At 40.9% G+C, this 25,195-nt stretch overlaps 1 protein-coding gene across 6 annotated transcripts in view; it reads left to right on the plus strand.

Moving 5' to 3' along the window:
* MID2 (midline 2) overlaps positions 1-25,195 on the plus strand; it is a 94,623-nt gene that overhangs the window by 12,446 nt on the left and 56,982 nt on the right. For all 6 annotated transcript variants that reach the window (XM_057538843.1, XM_057538840.1, XM_057538838.1 and 3 more), the window contains 2 exons: positions 8-723; positions 15,986-16,081. In XM_057538843.1, coding sequence (XP_057394826.1) covers positions 64-723; positions 15,986-16,081 — 756 coding nt within the window. In that variant the 5' untranslated portion in view covers positions 8-63. The remainder of the gene's footprint in view (positions 1-7; positions 724-15,985; positions 16,082-25,195) is intronic.

Genomic DNA, 25,195 nt, shown 5'->3' on the forward strand with positions numbered 1-25,195 from the left:
CTTGCAGGTGAAAGCCCAGCCTCTGCGGTTCTTAATGCCTCAGCAGGATTATTTTCACTAAAGATGGAAACACTGGAGTCTGAATTGACCTGTCCAATCTGCCTAGAGTTGTTTGAAGACCCCCTTCTGCTCCCTTGTGCTCACAGCCTCTGCTTCAGCTGTGCCCATCGCATCTTGGTCTCAAGCTGCAGCTCTGGTGAATCCGTTGAACCCATTACTGCTTTTCAGTGTCCTACGTGCAGGTATGTTATCTCACTGAACCACCGGGGCCTGGACGGCCTCAAGAGGAATGTGACTCTGCAGAACATTATTGACCGCTTCCAGAAGGCTTCCGTCAGTGGACCCAATTCCCCAAGTGAGAGCCGCCGGGAGAGGACTTACAGGCCCAGCAGCGCCATGTCTAGTGAGCGAATTGCTTGCCAGTTTTGTGAGCAGGACCCGCCAAGGGATGCAGTGAAAACATGCATCACCTGCGAGGTCTCCTACTGTGACCGTTGCCTGCGGGCCACGCACCCCAATAAGAAACCTTTCACCAGCCACCGCCTGGTGGAACCAGTGCCGGACACACATCTTCGAGGGATCACCTGCCTGGACCATGAGAATGAGAAAGTGAACATGTATTGTGTATCTGATGACCAATTGATCTGTGCCTTATGCAAACTGGTGGGACGTCACCGAGACCATCAGGTCGCGTCCCTGAATGATCGGTTTGAGAAGCTCAAGGTAAGGGATCTGGGAGATACCCCTTACTCGACTTTGTCTCTTTATACACAGTTATACACTTAGCAAGTTCCCTAGTAAAACAGGTCACTTTTTCTATATGACAAATGAATTAACTCCAAATTCTTCTCGTGACAAATAGCCTCCTCGCCTGCAGGCTCTCACTGGAACCTGTTTCATCTGTTGCACAAACCTGCTTGCGTTCGTTCACCTCTGGCCAGTTCTGGGGGAATTAGCCTATGGCTCATACTAATAGTACGTCCAGGGAAACAGCACCCTCTCTCCTCTGACAGTGATATATTGTACCCTATATATCTTTGCCATGATCTTTCTACCTCTTCCTTTAAGTATGTGAGTACCCATGTAGGTGTATTACAATTAGCATATGTGCTGATTTGCATACATATGCGTATAGCTATGGGAAGGTTGGGTGTGTCTCCGGTATGTGTGGGTGGAGGTGTCTGAGTGTATCTATGTAAGTGAGAGGTTTTTGTGGAGGACAGTAGTGTATGTGTTTGCACACTCAGTACACTGAATAAACAAAGCTTTGGTACTGGCCACTACAAATTGCCACCGAGCCCTTAAGAGGGGGCTAATTCTAAACCTGCCTTAAAAAACAGAGCAAAACAAAACAGACAAAGAAGGGACTTCAGTGTACCACGAAGTTAGGAGGGATAATCAAATACCTGAACTAAAAATTTAAACTGAAGGCAATAAATATTTAATCCAGTATCATATTTTGTGCCAGTGTTCGTTTTGAAGTGCTTGTTTGCAGTCTCTGCCTGGGAAGTTCCTGTTCAGTGGCCAGAGTTTTCTGAAGTTGTTGTGCCAGCATAGTATTTATATGCAAGTCTAAGTGCCTATTTTTTTTTTTTAATTTTATTTATTTATTTATTTATTTTTGGCTGTGCTGGGTCTTCGGTTCATGCGAGGGCTTTCTCTAGTTGCGGCAAGTGGGGGCCACTCTTCATCGCGGTGCGGGGACCGCTCTTCATCGCGGTGCGCGGGCCTTTCACTATCGCGGCCCCTCCCGTTGCGGGGCACAGGCTCCAGACGCGCAGGCTCAGCAGCTGTGGCTCACGGGCCCAGCCGCTCCGTGGCATGTGGGATCTTCCCAGACCAGGGCTCGAACCCGTGTCTCCTGCATCAGCAGGCAGATTCCCAACCACTGCGCCACCAGGGAAGCCCTAAGTGCCTATTTTTTTAAAGCACTCCTACCTCACGTTGATGTTAACAAATGTCAGATCCAGCAAAATTGTTTTATTCCCATTGCCTGTCTGCTGTGTGGCTTGATTTCTCTTAAGAAGCTACTTAACAGAAATTCCAGAAAAATAAAATTTTTAACTGAATAATAAGTTTACCACTCCAGAATCAGGCCTAGATATATAAGCCAAGCTGGAAGGAAGACCCAGATGGGATGGAAGGAAGGCAATAAGGGAGTGGAGATCTTCCTCTTGCCATGCTACGGAAAAGTCATTGTAACATATGTAAAAATTATGATGTTGCTGAGGGTAGTAATACTCAGAATAGGATACATTTTCCCTTCTGTAATTTATTGAAAACAATATTGAGTCACATTGACAATGGTTTGTGCTCTTTTTGATTTTTTATTTACATTTAATATTTATAAATTTGAACAAAGTTTAACGTTTGTTGATTTCACTAACAGTGATATTCTCATTCATATCAAGATGCAGAGAGCAACAATCTCAGTGGCTGCAATTCTTTTTTTTCCCCCATTTTTTATTTTTTATTTTTATTTATTTATTTTTTAACATCTTTATTGGAATATAATTGCTGTACAATGGTGTGTTAGTTTCTGCTTTATAACAAAGTGAATCAGCTATACATATACATATATCCCCATATCTCCTCCCTCTTGCGTCTCCCTCCCATCCTCCCTATCCCACCCCTCTAGGTGGTCACAAAGCACCAAGCTGGTCTCCCTGTGCTATGCAGCTGCTTCCCACTAGCTATCTGTTTTACGTTTGGTAGTGTGTATATGTCCATGCCACTCTCTCACTTCATCCCAGCTTACCCTTCCCCCTCCCCATGTCCTCAAGTCCATTCTCTACGTCTGCGTCTTGATTCCTGTCCTGCCCCTAGGTTCTTCAGAACCATTTTTCTTTTAGATTCCATATATATGTGTTAGTGTACGGTATTTGTTTTTCTCTTTCTGACTTACTTCACTCTGTATGACAGACTCTAGGTCCATCCACCTCACTACAAATAACTCAGTTTCGTTTCTTTTTATGGCTGAGTAATATTCCATTGTATATATGTGCCACATCTTCTTTATCCATTCCTCTGTCAATGGACACTTAGGTTGCTTCCATGTCCTGGCTATTGTAAATAGAGCTGCAATGAACATTGTGGTACATGACTCTTTTTGAATTATGGTTTTCTCAGGGTATATGCCCAGTAGTGGGATTGCTGGGTCGTTTGGTAGTTCTATTTTTAGTTTTTTAAGGAACCTCCATACTGTTCTCCATAGTGGCTGTATCAATTTACATTCCCACCAACAGTGCAAGAGGGTTCCCTTTTCTCCACAACCTTTTTTGATGATGGCCATTCTGACTGGTGTGAGGTGATACCTCATTGTAGCTTTGATTTGCATTTCTCTAATGATTAGTGATGTTGAGCATCCTTTCATGTGTTTGATGACAATCTGTATATCTTCTTTGGAGAAATGTCTGTTTAGGTCTCTGCCCATTTTTGGATTGGGTGGTTTGTTTTTTTGATATTGAGCTGCATGAGCTGCTTATATATTTTGGAGATTAATCCTTTGTCCATTGATTCGTTTGCAAATATTTTCTCCCATTCTGAGGGTTGTCTTTTCGTCTTGCTTATGGTTTCCTTTGCTGTGCAAAAGCTTTTGAGTTTCATTAGGTCCCATTTGGTTATTTTTGTTTTTATTTCCATTTCTCTAGGAGGTGGGTCAAAAAGGATCTTGCTGTGATTTATGTCATGGAGTGCTCTGCCTATGTTTTCCTCCAAGAGTTTTATAGTGTCTGGCCTTACATTTAGGTCTTTAATCCATTTTGAGTTTATTTTTGTGTATGGTGTTAGGGAGTGTTCTAATTTCATAGTTTTACATGTACCTGTCCAGTTTTCCCAGCACCACTTATTGAAGAGCCTGTCTTTTCTCCATTGTATATTCTTGCCTCCTTTATCAAAAATAAGGTGACCATATGTGCGTGGGTTTATCTCTGGGCTTTCTATCCTGTTCCATTGATCTGTATTTCTGTTTTTGTGCCAGTACCATATTGTCTTGATTACTGTAGCTTTGTAGTGTAGTCTGAAGTCTGGGAGCCTGATTCCACCAGCTCCATTTTTCTTTCTCAAGATTGCTTTGGCTACTTGGGGTCTTTTGTGTTTCCATACAAATTGTGAAATTTTTTTTTCTAGTTCTGTGAAAAATGCCATTGGTAGTTTGATAGGGATTGCATTGAATCTGTAGATTGCTTTGGATAGTATAGTCATTTTCACAATGTTGATTCTTCCAATCCAAGAACATGGTATATCTCTCCACCTGTTTGTATCATCTTTAATTTCTTTCATCAGTGTCTTACAGTTTTCTGCATACAGGTCTTTTGTCTCCTTAGGTAGGTTTATTCCTAGGTATTTTATTCTTTTTGTTGCAGTGGTAAATGGGAGTGTTTCCTTAATTTCTCTTTCAGATTTTTCATCATTCATGTATAGGAATGCAAGAGATCTCTGTGCATTAATTTTGTATCCTGCTACTTTACCAAATTCATTGATTAGCTCCAGTAGTTTTCTGGTAGAGTCTTTAGGATTCTCTATGTATAGTATCATGTCATCTAGTGGCTGCAGTTCTTAGACTCCTAAGACGGTAGGCCTTGGACTTGGTCTAGTTGAAGCCTTATGCTTTAAAGTGGTATAAATGGAGGCTTTGAGAGGTTAAGCAATTTGGTCAAAGTCCCAGAACTGGAACTGGAACTCAGCTTCTAGAGCTGAGTTGAATTAAGTACCCTTTCTATTGCAGCCTGCTGCCACTTTGTTTTGGACCTAAATTTTCCCTATGAAATGTGATTTGAAACTTACTTTTATGCTCCAGCAACTGCACATTTCATGGGTCACAGATAAACGGTTAACAGCATCAAGGAAAAGACATAGTATAAACTTACAGCTTTTTAATGGCAAGAGGTGGGGGCGGGGTGCAGGAAGAGTGGGGGACATGGAGAGGTAGAACAATCTCTTGCCAAATATTTGCAGGTGTTGGAACTATAATAAGGCATTGGCCTTGAGAAATATTCCAAACAGAAAAATCTGTATCCATATGTACTGTTGAGATAACAAAAGACTGGATAGAATAAGCCTGTATCTACAGAGCACCAGCTTTTTGAAAACATCCGAAAACATGAAAACATTGGATGATTGATTAGATATTTGGCATCGTGCAGCTATAGTCCTTGTCTCCAGGGATAGATGGAACACAAAAGTATTTTACCAAAAGATCCTTTACTCTGTAACTAATCAGTAATTTTTGGAGAAAGAGAGGCCAAGTTTTGAATCGTTCCCCTTTAAGTTTTTAGGAAATGTGCAGAAAATTCAGATTATAAATTAAGTGGAAACTTCTTTGCTCATTTTTGGACGGAGAGTGGAAACATATGAATCATTCCCAACCGTGTGGTTTGTTATGTTGTCTGGAACATCTTGGGCTTTGAGGGGGGAGAGGGAGGTGCTGCTTGTGTGAGAGGGGGATGGAGTGGGGTAGGAATCACTTTGGTTTGGTGCCAAGTATAAAAGGATATTAGTTCTCCACATTAAGCAGAGAGGAAGTCTGACTTTTAGTGTCACATATCCTCACTTCTTTGAGTTAATTTTAATTTAGAAAAGCATTTAGGATTATCCCCTTAAGCTGCTTGATTCTTCCCCAAGGAGAAAGGAGAAAGCCAGCTGTCAGAAGCTATGGGGGAGATGGCCTTGAGCATACCACCCTGGCCCTGAGAGGAGCACGGGAGTCCTACAGGAGAAGAGAAAGGGGTTTGACTTTCTGGCCAGTGACTGATACAGTGTTTGTTTGTACTTTTTTGTTCTGGAGATTCATTGTTGGCGTTTATAACTACACTTTTGTACTAATCCCTGATTAGGATTAGTGGTCTCTAATATTTATTTGTTCAATAAAGAATAAACAGATCATTACATTATAGATGAAAGGTCAGAATAACCAGAAGCCAGCCTGTCATCTTAACGTGTACTCAAAATGGGCTAGAGGGTTTGGGATACTTAGTATAGTTTATTATCCTTAGTTAATTGTCCAGTCTACCTAAATATCCTTCAGAAGGCTACCAGTGGTTCTTCAATTTGAAAGAATAATTGTGTTCATGACAGTTATTACAATTGTAAGGCCTATCAGAGTAACTATTTTCTCTATTACTTCTCTTTTCATTTACTACTCCCAATATATATCTTAGTTCATGATCTGTGTCGCGTTTCTAATGCTTCACATTTTCGAGTTTTCATTGTCACATGAGTTCCTCCTCTTAGAAAAGACTGATATTATTGTATTAATAAATGTGGCTTTATAAAAGAGGTCAAATTTGGGTGACTCTCTATTGGTGACAGATCTCAACTCAATATTCCAAGTTCTGTACAACTTGGTTCTCATGCTTGCCCACCTGTCTTTTCTTCCTGCCACTCTCAAACATGTGACCTTCACCTGTCCAGTCTAACCTAACTGTCTGCTAAACATACTACTCTTTCCTGACTCTTAACTTTCACTCATACTGTTCTCTTGGCCTGCTTAGGAATCCTACCTATTCTTTAGTGCTCAATTAAAATCCCACAAGGCCGCTCCAACATACCCCAGCTATACCATAAATTCTTTGGGGACCAGGCACAATGTCTTTTATTTCTCCAATGTCTTCCTTAGTGTCTAGCACACATAGTATATGCTCAAGAAATCCAAGTGAATTAAATCTTTGTAATGGATTTGCAGTAAGTATACCAGCATCTATAGCTTGTTTCCATACTCATAAGATATAAAGCTGTCTTACCATTATGAATACCTTAGAAGTCTGGGGAGAAAAATCTCCTGTGAACTACTGATAATGTTAAAAACCACAGTGTTAGCAAAAGTACGACATGTCCTTAATTTTAGGTGCCTATCCATTTTGATTGCTGGATTTTCCAACTGCCTAACCCCATGGTGACATCTGTATAAATCAGATGTGATTATTGTAATTCTCTTTGAGAGTGATGGCTTCACATTTCCATGCCCACAGCCTGCCAAAAATATAGCTGATGAAAACCAGGGGGAATAGAGGAATTTCCTGAAAGGAATAAACAAGTACATTTTCTTTATCTCATTACATTTCCACAAATTCATTACTACAAATAATTCTTTTTTTTTAAGATATTGGAAATGTCTGTTTCTTTTTAAAAAATATTTCTTTATTTCTTTCTTTATTTATTTGGCTGCATTGGATCTTAGTTGCAGCACGTGGGATCTTCATTGTGGCATGCGGGATCTTTCATTGCTGTGTGCAGGCTCTTCCTTGCGGCACGTGGGCTCTTCATTGTGGCGTGTGGGCTTCTCTAGTTGTGGCACGCAGGCTCTAGAGCACAGGGGCTCAGTAGTTGTGGCTCGGGCTTAGTTGCCTCACGACATGGTGGGATCTTAGTTCTCCAACCAGGGATCGAACCCATGCCCCCTGCATTGGCAGGCGGATTCTTAACCCCTGGACCACCAGGGAAGTCCCTACAAATAATTCTTAAATGTAGTTACATTTACCTATCAGGGGTCTTGTTGTTATAAAATATTACCTGGTATTAGAGTAAGCTTTTTGTTGTGGGAAAGTAAAATACACACACCACACACACAAAGAGAGACTGAGACAGAGAGAGCTAAAGATTGCCAAAGAGAAGGGAGATATGAGACTTGGAGACTATTCACAGGAAAACCATAACGAGAGTCAAAAGGTTAGAAAATATGATATCCTAGAATCTTATCATAGTTGGTTACTTCTCCTTCTTCCTACTCAGTCACTCTATCCTCTACCCACCCATTCTCACTCAGCCACCACCTCCTCCCAGTCGTTTGTCTACTCACCCACTCCTGTCTGCCAAAACAGATACCCTCTCAATTTATCTACCAATGGACATTTGACTGTTTCTGAACCAGTATGAATATGAGTATAAGAGAAGGAAGGAGAAATATCTTTATGAGAGACTGGGTTGAGAGAGGGCATATTTGCATACATCTGTATGTGCTGCTATATACAAGTGTGTGTATTTCTGCATGGGTGAGTGGCTGAGAATTTAATCTGTGTGTGTCTGCGTGTATCTATAAATGTGTGTCACTGTGTGTGAGGAGGAGAGAGTGCCTGTGTTGATCTTCTGTGGGGTTATCTGTGGATAACTTGGGTATGAGGGGGCCATGAGTGTAGGGCAAGTTTTCTGTGGTCACCCTAGGGAGAGTTAGGGCTTCAGTAGAACCTATCCTGAGACTAGGGATCTCCCTAATAAATGAGCCTCACGATGAGACAAATCTTCAGTGGAGGCCAAGGGTGGGTTACCATAGCTGAGGGAACAGAAAAAGTTGTTTCTCACTTTCACTCACTTAGGTACTGAATCACAGTAGCTAAATATTATAAGAGCGAAGCATTTGTGTCTAGATTTAGACTCTCTAAGGTATGGTGGTGGACATGTGTGCATGGGGTGGGCGTAATATCTGTCATGGGGTTTTTCAGCAAAACCAGCCTTCAGCTCAACAATCGTAAAATCATTCTTGCTTGTAGATCTGGCTTCTCTGTGGTCTCTTAATTGTCCAAGACTTGCTCCCCATTACTTGTAATATGTATAAATCTGTACATGTTTTGTATGTGTGTGAGAAGGTAAAAAATGCATTTTATTCCATTTCTACTCGAACTGTGTGCTAAGACTCATTTGAACCCCACTTTCCCCCCTCCAATAATTGTATTGATTCTCTGGCTCTACTGTCACATAGTATTAACAGGACTCTGTTGGAAGATGTTTTCTATTGTTTCTTAGGTTTGAGAGCAAGTTTAGCTAGTGGATACTCCAACTACCTGTGTTCTTATCTTTCTGTTTTTCTTTTATTTCTTTTGTCCCAAGTCTCCTCCTCATCAACATCTGAAAGAGCTAACAATCATCATTCTGAGAACAGCTTACAAAACATTGACTCAGAGATTGTTCTTGGGTGGATGAAAATTCTGTCTGTTATTATTGGGCAAAAGAACATGTTACAGAAATATAATATAGGTAAAGAAAGATGAAAGAAACAAGAATTATTGAACCCAAAGAAGTGAGGTTTAAAGGGGAAAATGTGATAATGACACTCAAGTTCATGAAGGGTTGATATAAAGAGGTACTGTCCTGTTCTTTATCTCCCCTGAAGATGGACCAGACGAGAACTTAAACTGTAGCCCCAGGGATTTAGGCCAGGGGCTCATTCATTCATTTAAAAAACAATTAATGAACATGCACTTTGTTTATTAAACACTTAAATTGTTCAAGTCATTGTAGTAGGAGCTGGGGACACAGGAACTAAGGCACAGTGCCCGCCCTGCGGAGCTTTGAGCTCAGTAAGGGAGATAGATAAGGACATCTTCGAATTCAGTATGGTAAGTGCCATGGCAGAGGTTTGCACAGGGTTCTCTGAAGCACACAGGAAGGGTCAGTGAAAGGAAGTCATTGAGCTCAAAAGCAGGGAATCATAAATGAATTCATCGGAGAAGAGGGCCAACTGGAGAGAGACTGTGAAGAAAGAATTGACAGGACTTGGAGAACGACTGTAGTGGTTATAGATGATGGAGAGAAAGAATTAAAAAATGATTTTTGAGGAGGAGATGTCTTGAAGAATGGTGGTATTGGGCACAGAAATAGAGAAATTAGGAAGGGACTAGCAGTTTTGGGCGATGACTTCAGACTTGAGTCTGAAGGTGCCAAGCGCTAGAAAAGGGGTTGCGGTTCCAGTGATAAAGACAGCACATCCCAACCCTGGTGGAGGTGTCAGCGTAGTGTGCAGAGGCAGACGAGTGAGGACAGAGTTAGAAGACAGTGTGGTGAGTCCTGTGGCAGTGGAGGCACGGGGTGGGTGTGTGTGTGTGTGTGTGTGAGAGAGCCCATAGGAGGGACATCAGAAGAGACTTTGGGCGGCGTTTTGGACCCCTAGTTGGGGGGCAGGGATGGGGTCAGGGACAGGGAGTGTTCTAGTTCAGAGAAAATAGTTTGTTCAAATATCTGGTGGAGATAGAGCATGGGGCACTCTCAGAACTGAAAGGGCAAGTGTTCCAGAAGGGGTTGAAATTCAGGCCTTTGTGGTGGCCGAAAGATCAGGGCCAGAGACATAGGTTTGAGGGTCTTTAGCGTGGAGGTAGAGTCAGGAAGTAGGGAGCTGAATGAAGGCTGAGGAGTGAGCCTTGAAGCACACTCCTGGTCTAGAAGGTAGACAGAGAGGAAGGGCAAGTGAAGGAGAAAGGAGAGGATGTGTATGAGAGGCAGTAACCGAAGAGGAATCGTGCAAGTGGAATACAATATGGAGGCCTCTGGGAAAGTAGAGTGGTTTCAGCTCAATATTATCAAAATGAACACTGGATTTAGGTTTTTAGTATAGGTTTTCTTCTCGTAGGTCCAAATAATAATTTATACATTTAAGCTAGAGATTTAACCATGCTATGCACCTGAACAGAGGGAAAAGAAAAGAATGTGGGATTGTGTAACATTTCTGATAAGGGGACTGGGAGAGGGTGTGTCTTTGCTGGATGATTTCAGAACCTTCTGAGAAGAGGAGGGCTGGCCACCTGTTTCACCTGGCTTGAAGACCAGTCTGGTGATTCCCTAGCAAACCTCAGGTAGAGTAGACCTCATGCCTCCAGTATGTCACCTGCATCTCATTCTGGGACATAGCCCGTGTCTATACAACAGCGAATAAATGTTTGGGGAAAGAATAAACTCAGGCATAAGGGTGTGGGCTTCAGTTTGTGGACCAGATGGTGTGTTCTGCTGTTGAAAGGCCATATGTAATTGATACATAAAGTGACAGACTGAAGCAAAAGCAAAGTAAGTATTTTAAGACAAGCAGTTAAAAAAAGAAGGCAGAATGTGACCCCAAAAGTGTGCTAAGATTTTGGCTACTGGCTTTTGGAAGAGCTGGGAACATCCGTGAATAGACAAGATGTCAAAAAAGAGCTTGTCAAAGAATAGTAACGGGGTCACTGGCTCCGAGTATTTTTAAAGATGAAATTGTCTTCTGTCAATTGGGAAGGCTCGGGTTTGGGGTGGGTTGGCCCTTCTTCCCTTCACTTCTCTTCGAAACCTTCAAGGTTCAATTGCCACATCAAAACAGTTGGGATCTTGTCTAGTTTTAGATAATGTTCGCCTTGTACCTTGTAGAAAATAAGAGAGAATATAGGCATTCAATGGCAATAAAACATGTTTCACTAGAACAAACAGAAAGGCCCTGCCCCTTTTTAGGCTTCAAGACTCGCTGTGTCAGGTAGGTGTATGTAAGTGTGCTCATACCTGTGTGAAGACATGTGCCTTCCGGGAGCATGACATGTGAAGATCACAGTCAAGTGTGTGCCATGAGGGGACTCTCTGGCTTCAGTGAAGAGCTGGTGTTTGGACATGTAGCTGGGTTTCTTCAGGGAGCCAATGAGAAAGTTATCTGAAATAACCTGTGTCTGAAGAAGTGAAAAAAAAAAAACCCAGCAATTATTTGAGAGTGTTAGTGAAGCCATTTCTTTTTATGGGAAGCTGTCTGGAAGAATAGCCTGTGCCTAGCTTTCTCAGAAATAGCAAAACATTTTCCTCTTTCGGAAGGGTATAACAGAACACAAACAGGCCAAGTCTATATGACACAAATGAAGTGGGACTTGGATAAAAATGGAATCAGTGTAGACTGCCAATTTAGCTAACTTGGGCCTTTTAAAATCTCAATTATGCAAATCAGCCAAATCTTCCCCTCACTTTGTGCTGTTTAGACACATGTAGAATTTTGTGAGAGCTCTAACAATGTAGTCACCTGGGGGTGTGGAGGGTCTCACGGTTTCATAGCTGAAATGGCTTCTCTAACCTTCACACAGGGAAGCACAGAAGGGCCCAGAGGTAACCTCCTGCAGCAGGAAATGGGAGCTTCATCCTGCTCTCCCTGCCAACCTCCTGTCCGGTTTCCTTCCAGCAGATATCTCCATTCCAATCTCCCCTGCCACTTGGGCTCTCTCGCTGTCACAGTTCAAGTATTCTGAGAAAGCTGCACTAACTAGGCTTGGGCAGAAGGAGCCTGGCCCAGTCACTAAGCAGACTGAATGAGAAAAGAGCCCAGCAAACCGGTTCTTCACAACCAAACCACCACCACAACAACACAACAAAGAGACGTGTTTAGTTTTACATAAAATTTTGCACACACACACACACACACACACATCCTTTTTGTTTACTTAGTCTGCGTATAGACATAATAATTACTTGGCCAAATCAATGAAATCATTCATACCTAGAGTGGCCCAGAATTTCTAGTTCGAAATGATTCGTCAGGGCTAAGCATGATAAGGAAGGGTGAGGAAATCAACTGCATAATTGCTTCAATTCTCTGCTTCCCTTTGCATATGTTGATTATTGAGAATCAATTCCAGCTTGAGAGGAGGCTTTAATTCCTGGTAAATGAATAGGAAGTGAGTAAGTAAATGTTCGGTGTTTCCCTCAAATTATGTCTCGTAATGTAAGAAAACAGTGGCAAAAAGCCATCAACAGATGGTGTTTTCATTAGCCAAAGATTTATTTTTCAAAGCCTTTTCATATTAATGAAGTAAGGATGAAATTAGAGTCATCTTGTCAGTTCTAGTTCTGGATTGTTAAAATGTGCTGGCATTCTGCAAATTGCTAGGGGGCCAGAGCAAAATAACCATTTGCCATAATGTTGTGATGGAGACCCAAGGTCCATAGTCTAACCAGACCCCAAATTATGTGTTCAGCCCTAATTTTTGTTTTCAGTGGCTTTACAGAAGCTGTGAGTCTCAGTTGTGGGCCACAAATGAGGAACACACAGCAGGGATCTTAGTCCTGCTCTGCATTATGAATTATTTATAAGATATCAGTTTCATGACAAGTGTTGCAACAGGTTGCATACACTTGTTAGAAAACATTCTCCCCTTGGAATCCCATGTTTGAAAGAAAACACATTACAGTTGAAACACAGATTTCTTACACTGTATCTGCTCTGAGTTCCTCAATCTACATTATATTTACCTAATATGTCCATAAACTCATTTGTGAGACGTGGAATTTCCATTGATCTAGGAATCTGGACCACTCTGTGGGAGGAAATCACAAACTGATTGGGCCCGTTACGCATGCCCACTCTCTAACTTGAGCTGGACCTTTTCATCAAACTATAGCTCCATCATATTCACCTTACGTTCGAATTTTTGAAGAGGAGTCCAGACTTGTAGCCTCCACATCGTCACTACTGACATACTCACTAACCCTGTACAATTTGGCATTTGCTTCCAAAACTCTACTGAAACTCCTTTTTCAAAGGTCACCAGTGACCTCTAATTACCAAATCCAGCTGCCTTTTCTCAGGCCTCGTATTTCTTGCACTCTCTGCATATCTGAGAGTGACAAATCCTTTCTTGAAACATGTTTCTCTCGATTATCCTCTTAGCTTGGCCCAGATCTGCATTACCAACTGCTTTGCATATTGCAGTCTCCTCCTAACCAGTGCCCCTGCCCCCAGGCTCTCCTGTTTTAGTCTGCTCCACATAGGTTGATCTCATAAATGCAGCCCTGATTATGTCATTATCTTGCTCAAAAGCCTTTGGTAAACCCCTACTGCTTTCAAAAATAGGTAGAGACTCTTCACCCAGACATTTAAGACCTTCATAACAGGGCCTCTGTCTCCATTTCCAGCCTGTGCCCCTCTATTTTCTTGTACCCTCTGTTCTAGCCAAACTCAACTCTGTTCCCTGGACATGTCCTACACTTTATTCCCTTTTACTTTTTTTTTTTTTAAGGTTAGCTATTTGAATTTATTTATTTATTTTATTTTGGCTGTGTTGGGTCTTCATTTCTGTGCGAGGGCTTTCTCTAGTTGTGGCAAGCGGGGGCCACTCTTCGTCGCGGTGCGTGGGCCTCTCACTATCGCGGCCTCTCTTGTTGCGGAGCACAGGCTCCAGACGCGCAGGCTCAGTAGCTGTGGCTCACGGGACTAGTTGCTCCGCGGCATGTGGGATCTTCCCAGACCAGAGCTCGAACCCGTGTCCCCTGCATTGGCAGGCAGATTCTCAACCACTGCGCCACCAGGGAAGCCCCGATTCCCTTTTACTTTTGCTCATGCTACTCCCTGTGCCTGGAACGCCCTGCCTGCCTCCATCTCTGTCTATTAAAATCCTGCTTATCCTTCAAGACCCAGCATAATTTCACCTCCTCTTTATCTCTGAAGTCAAAGCACCTTGAATAGAGTAGGTGCTCAATACCTTTTGTATTAAGTACAAATGAAATACCTTTTGTATTAAATCTCCGACCTGCCATTTCTTTTTTTTCCCCTGACATCTAGTTAGCTTAGAACTCATGTCCAAATCAACAATTGCGGCCCTTCGTTTTTCCTTTTTCTCTCCCTTTTTCCTTGCTAAGGAGAAGACCACAGATTGAGATGGTGGTGGAGTTAAAGAAGGCCAGGGGAGACACAGTATCCAAGCTGAGAAAAATAGAATAAGTGGTGAAAAAATCACTCCCGTGGGCATAAAGCCAAAGAAACCAAGCGAGAGCTGGCAAGAAGCAGAGATTAAGCTGATTCTCATAATCCAGATTGAGAACAAGTGAGATCAGACTGCCTGTCCTAGAAATACATGTATCTGTGGGAATACTCCTCTGGGATGGATTCATGGGACAGTGCCAAGGGTACTAAGGAGCCACTGCTACCTGGTGGAGAAGAAAGGGGCCAACACGAGCCCTCTCCCCTTCTTCCCACTTTCCCTTGCCCCCTGGCCCCCCAGCCCGCCCCGCCCAAAACATGCACTTTGAACAACTATAAACCGTAGGAACCATGGAGACAGCAATGAAGCAATGAACACGACCAAGGGAAGGAATGCTGTGCTAGCAGAATAAGGGCCAGGAAGTTGGGGTATTCCATTTGGAACAGACTTTGTAGAGATGTTGGGATGGTGAGTGAGAGAGGAGTGGATATTGGGGCAGGTCCTGGGAGAAGCAGCCGCCAGAGCTGAAGACTTGGAAATGAGGAGGAATAAAAAAAGCCCATTACCAATCTAGAGTGAATAACATTCTATTTTTTTCACATGAGGAATGTAAGAGAGTAGCTTACTCAACTGAAAATATGCGAGGAGGTCTTAGTACTGTTTTAACTATGTTATAATAAACAGATTTGCAAAGCGCTGCTAATGTTTCCCTAAAAGGATCTATGTCCCAGTAAACAACAGTAAACAATGGATGTCCTGTCTTGATACATACAGCTAGGCTTTGCATTTTGAAGTCTGGCATTTCTGTAGGCTATTGCTTAGTGCCAAAGGAGGGAAGCTGTGAGATACAACGCTAGATTTTGATGAATTCCACACTGAAAATACCATCTTTTTTTCTGAAGGAACCTACTGATAAATATAAAGTGTTATCAACAAAGAAAAAAAAATCATGGAATACTGGGGCAAAGCTGTATCTGAAGACTAGAGACCTGGATTCCAGTCCTAGCTTTGCTACATACTAATTATATGACTGTGCAAAACACTTGAAGCCCACTCTGCAGCTCAGTTCTCTCATCTGTAAAATGCTGACATCTCCTACTTCATAGGCTGTCATGATTATTAAATGATATGTATGAAATTGCCTAGCATAGTGTCTGACAAGTAGTAATTGTTCAATAAATTATAGTTTTCTTAGTCAACTCATCTGTCAAAAAGAGAGAATAAAATCTGTTCTCCCTATGTCACCGGATTACTATGAGGGCAAAATGAGATATTGACTATGAAATACTTTTAAAAGTTAAAAAATATTATAGAAAACATAAAGTTGCTTTAATGTCATTAAATTCCTACATTCACAAAGTCATGAATGTCATCTTTTCCCCAATAATGACAGTCTGGAGCAAAGGTACAGCATTATTAATTGGCACCTAGAACAGTGCTTGGCCCATGTGCAATGAATCTTTGAAATATTTGTTGACTGACTGACTGATTTCCACGTGATATTGGGTCTCAAACTCATTGAACATTTCTTCTTTTTTCCCCTCTTCCGTGTTTCCCTCTGGCTTCATGCTCTGCGATGGCAGCAAACTCTGGAGATGAACCTCACCAACCTGGTTAAGCGCAACAGTGAACTGGAAAATCAAATGGCCAAGCTAATACAGATCTGCCAGCAGGTTGAGGTATGTAACAGAAACATCTGTCATTCTTTCGAAGAACCTGGATCAGGCGATCCTTTTGGGGGGGGACTTGTTTTGTCAGAGTGTAGCTCGGCCATTTGGAGTGAAGGGCTGAATGATAATTTTAAGAAGTCTCATTCCTTTAGGATGCTTGTTCCAAGAAAAGTGGCAGATAGCTATTGTTTAAAAAATAATAATAAGTGGTGGTGGTGGGTTGGGGAGACGTCAGTCCCAGGGGCAATCCCTTCTCCTTTTCCAGTAGCAGGTGGTGTGAGAATCCAACATGAAGTGTGTTTCTTTCTGCATCAGACTGAACATCCTAGCTACTTAAAAAGATTGCTAGGGAGTAAGGGAAGTTGGGAACCCCAGGTCCTCAGGGTAGAGTGAGGTTTGTTCAATGCAATATTGTTTCTATAAGAATATTATCAGAACTGCTTCTCCTCTTCCTAACCTCTCCTCCCTTCTTCCCCATGCACCTTACCTGGTCCTCACTCATCGCCTTTCCACTTATTCTTGTCATCAACAAATGATATCTGTGTTAGAGTTATCTGTGAATTATCAAGTGTTGTACAATATGAGGTTATCTACATCAGATCTCAGAACAGAGCCTACAAGAGGAGTCAACCTCTTCATAAGTGGACATAATAAAACAAAGATGTTATTTCTCTCTTTTTTGCAAGAGTGTGAAACTTCAGCCATAGCATTTGGTTTTGTGTTGATTTTGTTGAAGAGGTGATGGTAGGTAGGGCTTAAAGTGTAAACAGGGTCGAGTAACATATTATACAGGACTCCTCATGGGCAGTGGTTGGATAAAAATGTTTCTGTTTATAACCTGATAGTCTGGTTCTAATCTTACTTGTATGACAGAAAACGTAATGGTTCAAGTTTATTTTATTTTAAGCAATAAAATAATTTTATTAAGATCTCATCTCTTAATCCCCCCTGGGGAGTCCTATTTAAGAGAATGTGGAGAGTTTTCTTATAAGGCAAAGAATCTTCTTATATAAGTAACCACTCCTGATTGTTTGGATATCTTAAAGTATTGGGTTTCTTAAAGTAGATTGTTGTTGTATGATGGGCATACCATAGCAGTTTAATCCCTGCTGGGCACTCCATTTGTGGAAGAGACTGGTGCTATAGGTAGAGTACACAGGATACCAGTTAAACTCAGGTGTGAGATTATGGAATGGGGTGGGGAATTTAGGAAGAAGCATAAGGAATGGAAAGAAAGAATGCTGGAATGTAAGTTGGAAAATTGGTTTCTGAACTTGACTCTGTCATTAACTGGTAGTATGAACTTGAGTAAGTCATCTAGCCTCTCAACTTCAGTGTCCTTACCTATAAAATGAGGGATTGAACTGAATACGTGACCTTCAGTGTCACTTCCAGATTTCTCAAGTCGTGATTCTATGAATGGTTGCTTTCTTTATTCTTTTCTTTTTCTCTTCAGTCTCATCCTTTCCAAGAGGGGAGAAGCAAAACAAAAGGCATTTTAGAGTGGTTTTCAGCTAATCAGAATCCCTTTATGTTCTACTCTATCAAAGCTTCTGATTATGCTGTTAGATTACAGTTAAAGAAACCCACACTGGTGAAGAGACAAGGAAGTATTGTGAGCAGGAGACAAGATAAGAAATCCCTTGGTTTAGAATTTACATGATTGAGGGTGGGGTAACATCTCACAGTGAATAAAATGTGGTTAGAAATTGTAATCATCACTTCCTCGTTCTCATCAAAAAGTTATTTAAGTAGAGAGCAAGTTGTAGTCAAATTAGCAAAGTAAGCAGTTTATTTTCATTGCTTATTCACTTTAGCACCTCTCTAACATCTTATCATCCCACCCCCCCTGCACCGCCCCCCGCCCCCCCCCCCAGGGAGTTTATCACTCTGGCCAGCCTCACCCAAACATAGCCCTGTTCCAGCCTTTCCCAGCCCATCGCACCAATCAAACCTTTATGATTCAGGGCCCTACTCTTTTCAAGTGGCAAGGAGCTAGTCTCATAAAACAGTGCATCATTTGTGTTAGTGGAGGAGGACTCATCCTGGTCCTCTAGGTTATAGGTGATGTTTTCACAGTGCCTTTCTGAAGTTAGTATTCCTGCCTGAGCCTACAGGAGATGACACTAGTAGGTGGGAAAAGTAGCCCCATGGCAACCAGCAAAGGAGGGGTTTAAGAGACTCCCTCAGGGATGCTTACTAATCCTCGGCCAATCGTCTGCTGTGGTACACAAAAGGTCACCTTTTATTAGTACTTACTTATGCATAGCACTGTACCAGGTACAAAGAAAACAGCATAGACACAGTATTTACCCTCTGGGGGCTTACATGTTATACAAATCCACCCTGATGTGGATACACATGTGCAAGAAATACAGACAATGGAATTAAAATGTTAACTGAGAATTGAGAAAGAATCTTGAGATACTGCATTACATGTCGAGGGCGAGAGTGTATTTTGGGAGTTAACTCCATGGTCTTATTCAGTTTAGGATTCTGTCTTCGATGGGGGCCCTACAGGATGGTTTATGGAAGGCCATGGCTGTGCTCTATGACATCATCCCTTCTGAAAGGTTAGGGATGTGCCCTAACTTCCCCATAATAATAGGGTGAATCCAGGGTACTTATTATGTTCGTTCAGCACAGAGCCTGTGTGTCCAGAAGGCTTCAAGACAAGCCCCGGGATTAGAAATGCAGTTAAAGAAGAGATTTGAGACTTCATAAATGCTTATAAATACTTTATAAAATGAAATAAATAGTAGGATACTTTCATGCAAGCCAGACATTGAGGGGTGGTTTGAATTTTTTTCATTTTATCTAATCCAGATTTGTCTATCGGGAATGACTATATTCACAGTGTAAACCAGGCATTTCACATCGGGCGGGGGTGGAGGATACCAGCTAAGGCACTTCTGAGAAAACTAGAATAGGCTATTTTCCTGCCAAACCTGTTCCCCTTCCTGATTGTCTGCAAATGTTTTTGTCACAGATTGACTTTTCATAAAAGAGCCATAAATACTGCCTCCCTCTCCTGGTTCTTTCTCCCTGTTCTCTATTCTCCTCAGAAAGTAAACAAAGCTGCAGTCTTCCTATTATTACAGAAACAGAGATTAGGATCACCACAGATTTGTTAGCTGAATTCTTTGGTAACGCAGCCTGTTAGAGTCACTGCCCAGCTTTCAGAATTCAGTGGATAGGCAGCTGGAAAATATTTTCTGTCGGGGCTGGAGAACATGGGAAGGAGGGAGAGGCAGGCCCAAGACTCCTTTAATCTGGTTAAGGAAGGGCATGCTCTGACCTTGCTACTCTGGCCACTTGATCTCTATATATAGTTCTTTGTCCCGTCTCATCAGGCATCCTTTGTTTACATTTCCAAAGGAAATTTCTGTTTAATGCATAGCCAAGGGAAAATGTATACCAACAGATGAATAGTTCCTCTTGGCTTCCAAGTCTGCATGGTTTTGTGAATAAATAAGCATTCCGGAAAATATTGAGGGGAAGAAAAATGGTTAAATACTTAGTAATCACTCAGGCAACAACATTTCTTGAGCAAACGCGATGTACTCAGTGTGGTAGGTCATTTGGGGGCTACAAAAGAAACGTGTGTTGTTGATGACCTCCAGAAACTTTTATTAGTCTAGCTAGGGACAACCCAGTATCTAGTGAGAAAGAGGAGTATTTACAAAACAGCGTGCAGTACAGGGAGCACAGATGAATGTAGTATAGCCCTTCTGTGTTTACTTTTTTAGTCTTATTGTTAACTTTTAGGGCATGGAGCATATTAAAGCACTTTCCTGGCTATTTTGTGTGCCATCTGTTTTCCTCCCCTCCAGAACTGCTGCAGGACAATGGGTTGGCCCATCCCAGAAGCTCCATGGGCAGACTGATTTCTTTCTGGCTCTTCTCAAGCCTTTTAAGGGGCTGGGTGGCATGGCTCTTTAGCATTAAGAGAAAGAAAAAAGAAAGGAGACGAGCTGGAAGAGAGGGAAAGGCTTCCCTTAGTTTGGGGAATTTCAGCTTTTCATCTTGCCACCAGGTCTTTGCTCCAATAGCTTTCAGAAGTCTTAGAACTCAAACCGTAGGTGGCTTGGATTTCTCCCCTTTCTGCTCATGCTGCTCATTGAAATGGTATTTGGTTTGGGAAGAGCAAGATTCAATGTCTGACTACTTCTCCAAGCATAAAAATAGGTGTCTTAATAGAAATTAGTTAAAAAAACACACCACTATGGATGATTTCAGTAGATGATCCTGAAATGTTTTAGAGTGGTCGAGCTAGAAGCAATAATAGAATCTAAATCATTAAAGCACAAATATGTTTGTTGGAGGACTCTTCTGCAAGCACGGAGGACATGATAAAATGAAGGAGTGATTAGACTGAAGTAAGTGTAATTAGGGAAAATTTAATGGATAAAATGCATTTTAGCCAAATGTTGCAGGAGGAAAAATAAATTCCTCCCTCTGCTGAGACAGAGAGCAGTGATATTAATGGAGGTGAAAATGAGCAAATTGTATGGGCAAAGTGGTACACTATGCACTAGGTATACACTGGGTATATAGAGATAAATAGCAAATGGTCCCTGACCTCAAGGAACTTGCTTAACAGGTAAAATGTCAAATATAATGTGAAGTCATGATTATTGTAATGAAGGTAAGTGCAAGATGACAAGCTAGCATAGAGAAAGAAACACCTAAGTCTGCCTGAGGGACTTAGGAAGGACTGCAAAATGTAAATAAAAATCAAATTGTCTTGAAATAAGAGTAGAATTTTGCCAAAAACTGAGAAAAGGGAGCAAAGGGAACACCATGTGAGAACATAGAAGGGTAAACACCATAGAGGTGTTCAGAAAATCACCAGAAGTTTGGTTCAGCCAGAATGTGAGATGTGAGATCATTGCAAGAGGTGAGTGTGGAGAAGTAGCTAGGGCCTGGATTGTGAAGGGCCTTGTATGCCATGCATAGGTGTTTGGACTTTATCCTGAGGACTCTAGGAACCCATTGAAGGATTTAAAGTAGGTGAATAACTGGATAAGGTCTTCATTTCAGTATTGCTCTGGCTGTAGTATGCAGGATGGAGCAAGGGTCAGGGGTCAAAACTGAAGGTAAAGAGACCAGTTAGGTGGCTTTTACTGATCCATGGAGAGACGAAAGCCCAACCTAAGTCAATGGCAGTAGGGCTAGGGAGCAGGGGATAAATTCAAAACACATTTGTAGTAGGTAGAATCAGTATGACTTGGTGATCAGTTAGATGCAGTGGGTAGAGAGATGAGAGAATAGTAGGGTGATCTATAGGTTTCTGTCTTGGGTAACTGAGTGGACGTGTTTCCTTTAACTAGGTTAGGAAATAGATGGAGTTCTTTTTATTTTTTAAATTAAAAATTTTTTTTTGAATTTTATTTTATTTTTTAATACAGCAGGTTCTTATTAGTTATCTATTTTATACATATTAGTGTATATATGTCAATCCCAATCTTCCATTTCATCCCCACCCCACCCCACTGCTTCCCTCCCCCCTTGGTGTCCATACATTTGTTCTCTACATCTGTGTCTCTATTTCTGCCTTGCAAACCAGTTCATCTGTACCATTTTTCTAGATTCCACATATATGCATTAATATACGATATTTGTTTTTCTCTTTCTGACTTACTTCACTCTGTATGACAGTCTCCAAGTCCATCCATGTCTCTACAAACGACCCAATTTCATTCCTTTTTATGGCTGAGTAATATTCCATTGTATATACGTACCACATCTTCTTTATCCATTCGTCTGTTGATGGGCATTTAGGTTGCTTCCATGTCCTGGCTATTGTAAATAGTGCTGCAATGAACATTGGGGTGCATGTGTCTTTTTGAATTATGGTTTTCTCTGGATATATGCCCAGGACTGGGATTGCTGGGTCATATGGTAGTTCTGTTTTTAGTTTCTTAAGGAACCTCCATACTGTTCTCCATAGTGGCTGTATCAATTTACATTCCCACCAACAGTGCAAGAGTGTTCCCTTTTCTCCACACCCTCTCCAGCATTTGTTTTTTGTAGATTTTCTGATGATGCCCATTCTAACAGGTGTGAGGTGATACCTCATTGTAGTTTTGATTTGCATTTCTCTAATAATTAGTGATGTTGAGCAGCTTTTCATGTGCTTCTTGGCCATCTGCGTGTCTTCTTTGGAGAAATGTCTGTTTAGGTCTTCTGCCCAATTTTGGATTGGGTTGTTTTTTTGATATTGAGTTGCATGTGCTGTTTATATATTTTGGAGATTAATCCTTTGTCCGTTGATTTGTTTGCAAATAATATTTTGCATTCTGAGGGTTGTCTTTTCATCTTGTTTATAGCTTCCTTTGCTGTGCAAAAGCTTTTAAGTTTCATTAGGTCCCTTTTGTTTATTTTTGTTTTTATTTCCATTACTCTAGGAGGTGGGTCAAAAAAGATCTTGCTGTGATTTATGTCAAGATTGTTCTTCCTATGTTTTCCTCTAAGAGTTTTATGGTGTCCGGTCTTATTTTTGGGTCTTTAATCCATTTTGACTTTATTTTTGTGTATGGTATTAGGGAGTTTTCTAATTTCATTCTTTTACAGGTAGCTGTCCAGTTTTCCCAGCACCACTTATTGAAGAGCCTGTCTTTTCTCCATTGTATATCCTTGCCTCCTTTGTCATAGATGAGTTGACCATAGGTGCGTGGGTTTACCTCTGGGCTTTCTATCTTGTTCCATTGATCTATGTTTCTGTTTTTGTGCCAGTACCATATTGTCTTGATTACTGTAGCTTTGTAGTATAGTCTGAAGTCAGGGAGTCTGATTCCTCCAGCTCCGTTTTTTTCCCTCAAGACTGCTTTGGCTATTCGGGGTCTTTTGTGTCTCCATACAAATTTTAAGATGATTTGTTCTAGCTCCGTAAAAAATGCCATTGGTAATTTGATAGGGATTGCATTGAATCTGTAGATTGCTTTGGGTAGTATAGTCATTTTCACAATATTGATTCTTCCAATCCAAGAACATGGTATATCTCTCCATCTGTTGGTATCATCTTTAATTTCTTTCATCAGTGTCTTATAGTTTTCTGCATGCAGGTCTTTTGTCTCCCTAGGTAGGTTTATTCCTAGGTATTTTATTCTTTTTGTTGCAATAGTAAATAGGAGTGTTTCCATAATTTCTCTTTCAGATTTTTCATCATTAGTGTATAGGAATGCAAGAGATTTCTGTGCATTAATTTTGTATCCTGCAACTTTACCAAATTCATTGGTCAGCTCTAGTAGTTTTCTGGTGGCATTTTTAGGATTCTCTATGTATAGTATCATGTCATCTGCAAACAGTGACAGTTTTACTTCTTCTTTTCCAATTTGTATTCCTTTTATTTCTTTTTCTTCTCTGATTGCCATGGCTAGGACTTCCAAAACTATGTTGAATAATAGTGGTGAGAGTGGACATCCTTGTCTCGTTCCTGATCTTAGAGGAAATGCGTTCAGTTTTTCACCATTGAGAATGATGTTTGCTGTGGGTTTGTCATATATGGCCTTTATTATGTTGAGGTAGGTTCCCTCTATGCCCACTTTCTGGAGAGTTTTTATCATAAATGGGTGTTGAATTTTGTCAAAAGCTTTTTCTGCATCTATGGAGATGATCATATGGTTTTTATTCTTCAATTTGTTAATATGGTGTATCACATTGATTGATTTGCATATATTGAAGAATCCTTGCATCCCTGGGATAAATCCCACTTGATCGTGGTGTATGATCCTTTTAATGTGTTGTTGGAATCTGTTTGCTAGTATTTTGTTGAGGATTTTTTCATCTATATCTATCAGTGATATTGGTGTGTAATTTTCTTTTTTTGTAGAATCTTTGTCTGGTTTTGGTATCAGGGTGATGGTGGTCTTGTAGAATGAGTTTGGGAGTGTTCCTTCCTCTGCAAATGTTTGGAAGAGTTTGAGAAGGATGGGTGTTAGCTCTTCTCTAAATGTTTGATAGAATTCACCTGTGAAGCCATCTGGTCCTGGACTTTTGTTTGTTGGAAGATTTTTAATCACAGTTTCAATTTCATTACTTGTGATTGGTCTGTTCATATTTTCTCGTTCTTCCTGGTTCAGTCTTGAAAGGTTATACCTTTCTAAGAATTTGTCCATTTCTTCCAGGTTGTCCATTTTATTGACATAGAGTTGCTTGTAGTAGTCTCTTATGATGCTCTGTATTCCTGCGGTGTCTGTTGTAACTTCTTCTTTTTCATTTCCAATTTTATTGAGTCCTCTCCCTCTTTTTCTTGATGAGTCTGGCTAAAGGTTTGTCAGTTTTGTTTATCTTCTCAAAGAACCAGCTTTTAGTTTTATTGGTCTTTGCTATTGTTTTCTTTGTTTCTATTTCATTTATTTCTGCTCTGAGCTTTATGATTTCTTTCCTTCTACTAACTTTGGGTTTTGTTTGTTCTTCTTTCTCTAGTTCGTTTAGGTGTGAGGTTAGATTGCTTATTTGAGATTTTTCTTGTTTCTTGAGGTAGGATTGTATTGCTATAAACTTCTCTCTTAGAACTGCTTTTGCTGCATCCCATAGGTTTTGGATTGTCATGTTTTCATTGTCATTTGTGTCCAGGCAATTTTTGATTTCCTCTTTGATTTCTTCAGTGATCTGTTGATTATTCAGTAACGTATTGTTTAGCCTCCCTGTGTTTTGTGTTTTTTACGTTTTTTTCCCTGTAATTGATTTCTAATCTCATAGTGTTGTGGTCGGAAAAGATGCTTGATATGATTTCAATTTTCTTAAATTCCCCGAGGCTTGATTTGTGACCCACGATGTGATCTATCCTGGAGAATGTTCCATGTGCACTTGAGAAGAAAATGTAATCTGCTGTTTTCAGATGGAATGTCCTATAAATATCAATTAAATCTATCTGGTCTATTGTGTCACTTAAAGCTTGTGTTTTCTTATTAATTTTCTGTCTGGATGATCTGTCCATTGGTGTAAGTGAGCTGTTAAAGTCCCCCACTATTATTGTGTTACTGTTGATTTCCTCTTTTATAGATGTTAGCAGTTGCCTTATGTATTAAGGAGCTCTTATGTTGGGTGCGTGTATATTTATAATTGTTATTATCCTCTTCTTGGATTGATCCCTTGATCATTATGTAGTGTCCTTCC

The sequence above is a fragment of the Balaenoptera acutorostrata genome, chromosome X (assembly GCF_949987535.1).
Source record: "Balaenoptera acutorostrata chromosome X, mBalAcu1.1, whole genome shotgun sequence".
Classification (NCBI taxonomy): Eukaryota; Metazoa; Chordata; class Mammalia; order Artiodactyla; family Balaenopteridae; genus Balaenoptera; species Balaenoptera acutorostrata.